This window comes from Charadrius vociferus, unplaced genomic scaffold (genome assembly GCF_000708025.1).
Source record: "Charadrius vociferus isolate BGI_N301 unplaced genomic scaffold, ASM70802v2 scaffold213, whole genome shotgun sequence".
NCBI classification, from domain to species: Eukaryota; Metazoa; Chordata; class Aves; order Charadriiformes; family Charadriidae; genus Charadrius; species Charadrius vociferus.
The window spans coordinates 7608832-7611935 of record NW_009647828.1 but is presented as its reverse complement, the minus strand read 5'-3'; the positions used below and the strand labels follow the sequence as shown (position 1 = coordinate 7611935).

Here is a 3104-nt window from a genome sequence, read left to right as displayed (position 1 = left end):
AGAAAAATTGCAGAAGAAAAAGAAGAATATGATGTAACTCATGGGAATGTTCAATGCTAATCACTAAGCTACGGGCTTATGGCATCGCATCGCAGAATGGGTCTTTTTGGTTTGGTTTTAAAACTGACCCACAGTTTTTGTGGATGCTTTGGCAAAGCTACTAAGAATGACCTGTGTTAATAGTTAAATTATTCCCTCACTGTAGACGCCTGCCCTACTAGAGGCTATTTGCTGTAGATGCTCTGTACGGCAGTACCCCAACCTCAGGTACCACAAGGAGCCCACTGCAAACAACAGTTTTTCACGCCTGGGTACCATGGATGCCAAAAGCAAAACCTCAGTGAAGTCACGACCCCTATCACGATGCAAGACCTTAAAACCATGTCCCAGTTCTACCTTTGTGTCTGTCACCCTGAGAAACAAGAATTCATAAACCCACCACAGAAACGCTCCCTTCCCCTATTCTCCATGCTGGAAATTCAAGCAGGTAAACAAGGATTCTCCAAAGGAGCTAGAAGTTGCCTGGCTGTACTCCCAGCTAAAGCCAGACCAACCTGCACATACATCAGGTTGGGTTTTTTTAACTTGTCTAGTTGAGCTCTGACCATCCCCAGCCTCTCTGGGCCCCTGTGCCCTATTACCCCAGCTGTGACCATTTCTTTCCCAACACCTCACTGAGAAAGCCTTCACTAACATCCAAGCTGGAGCAATACGCAGGAGAACGAGCCCTTCTCATTCCCACTGTAACCATTTCTGCCTGCGTGCTAATTTGTAAACTAGCCGAATAAAAGACAAACTTGGGGCTGGGAGTTGTTTTATTGTCATTTTTTTATCCTTCGGGCAGAACGGGCAGCGCCAACGTGGCACATCACTGCCTTTCTCTGTACAGTCAGACAGACAACGCAGTTCAGACAGATGCCCTCCAAAGCGCACAAATCTCCGGGCTTTTCCAGGATGACTGTGTTTGTACTGCTTTCTTACAGGGAAGAAATCCAGCAACTGTATTTTGGGGGGAAACAGGAGCAAAACACTGGATTCATGCTTCGTGCACAGCTACACCAAATAGCACCACGCGGCTTCACGGCACATGGACAGGCATCACGGGTGGTGCCAGTCCTGACCCACGGACATCCTGCTCCTCCCCAGTCCCTAAAAGTCCCCTTGGTCTTTACCCAATTACAACTCCAGCCAACTTGCTTAACACCACTATCATTGAGAACCTTTAACAAGCACCAACGATCCCATAAATCTGCTTTTTATGGCATGGCAGAAGCCTGATTACACATGATTAAATTCTGTCAAAAATTAAAGCCCACACACTTGGTCTAAAATTGAAATCAGCCCTTCTAGGTACCAAACAAAAGCAACACTAAGGTTTCAAAGACATGTTGGCAACACAGCCGAACCTGATTACATTACCAACCCTAAACAAATCGAGGGCATTCCTCGCTTTTTCTTTGAGTCCCTTTCCTTTATTTTCTATATACGCTACTGTTATCAACACAGGCACTTTGATCCATGCCCTGAATCGTCACCGTACAAGTCCCAGGCATTAATGAGCGACGCAGCTCAAACACCCATTAACTTCATATGACACGTTCTTACTCTGCTGGAGTCCCCTGCTACTTTTTTCCAGCAAAACACATTGTTGCACTTCAGTAAAGAGGTTCGGAAATGTTTTGCCCTTCTATTTTTGTGACACCACCTTTAATGAAGGTTGAGCTTTTTAAATGAAAGTCACACGTCACTTAATTTTTACAAAAACAAGCACTGTAAATGAAACACAACCTATGTGTAAGATGGGACGAGATCTGTATAAGATGCGCCCTATGATAGGAAATGAAATCTAAAGCAAGCACGTTTAAGTTATTTGTGGATTTTTATTACAGGAAGAGCATAATATTAGAAAAATGTAATATTGCACTTTAGAAGTGAAGGAGAAGGAAGTTTGTGACTATGGTATTTCCTATGAGTCCTCTAAAAGTGCCCAGGAAGAGGTTTGTCACACCTGGGGAACAGCAATGATACAGCGAAAACACGGTCACACAGAAAAACAACAGAGCAGATACCCTAAGAAGACGGAAATAGCCACGGTGGGGTGGGTTACTGGCATCGCCTTTGCTCTCCCAGTTCACCACTAGTACTATGCGACCAACAAAAGCAACCCTCAAACCCCAAGTGATATCCCAGACATCCCCTTGCTCTGGTCCCCAACATGGATGCACACCTACGAAAAAGGAAATAGCACCTTCCCTGCCTGACAAGTTCTGAAGGGACCTTTTTTTTTTTCCTAAATCATCACACAAGAGATCTTTTACAACTTAACAAGCAAATATTACCATTAGATACTATATTTTTAATTACAAACGGATGAACGCGTATTATGTCAAACCCAGGCAGCATCCCTTTACATACCTGATCTGTGCCTCTTCCAAAACACTTGCATTAAGGAAGGTTCTTCTTGAATAACATGGGAAAATGGCCGCAATAACTATAACAGGTTCCCTCTACGCATTTGGGCTAAAAGAGCATTCGCCTCCCCTTCCTCCCGCTGTCAGAACTAACTAATACCAAGCACAAGGAACAAAGAAATACTGAGCCCAAGAAGGAAGGGCTGGGGTGGACCTAGCCAGCAGTAAATAACAGCATCAGCATTCCTGAGCACCCAGGTCCCGGTCCCCGGAGCAGCCACAGGCCCCAGGAGCGCTGGGCTGGGGGGGCGGATGGAGGCTGCCTTGGATGACTAGACATCTTTGGGGGGGAAGGAAAAAAAAAAAAAACCCACCCCAAAACCTGACCCAACCCCAGAAATGGCTTTGTGGCTGGTATGGCTTAAGAGCTGCATTCTGGTGACTTTTGAGTTTGCTCAGTGCTGCTGACAGGAGGAAAAGGCGCCAGCAGCAGGGAGCAGCCATGTTCCCCGAGCAGGGCTGGGGGAAGGCTCCCTGCGGGGAATTCATACTCACCTGGCGGTTTCATGTAATATTGCTCAATATCAGACATGTCCGTATGCAGCGCACAATCGAGATAGTGGAGGATAACTTTTCTACTGAAGTAGTACCTCATACCCATCAGAAAGATGGGCAAACAGCAGGTCAGCAGGA

At 45.8% G+C, this 3104-nt stretch overlaps 1 protein-coding gene across 1 annotated transcript in view; it reads right to left on the bottom strand.

The window, feature by feature from the left end:
* The window catches only part of NAT8L (N-acetyltransferase 8-like (GCN5-related, putative)), a 28303-nt gene extending 25205 nt beyond the window's left edge, over positions 1 to 3098 (bottom strand). The window contains exon 1 of the mRNA XM_009882537.1: positions 2967 to 3098. Coding sequence (XP_009880839.1) covers positions 2967 to 3072 — 106 coding nt within the window. The 5' untranslated portion in view covers positions 3073 to 3098. The remainder of the gene's footprint in view (positions 1 to 2966) is intronic.
* Between the last annotated feature and the right edge of the window lie 6 nt (positions 3099 to 3104).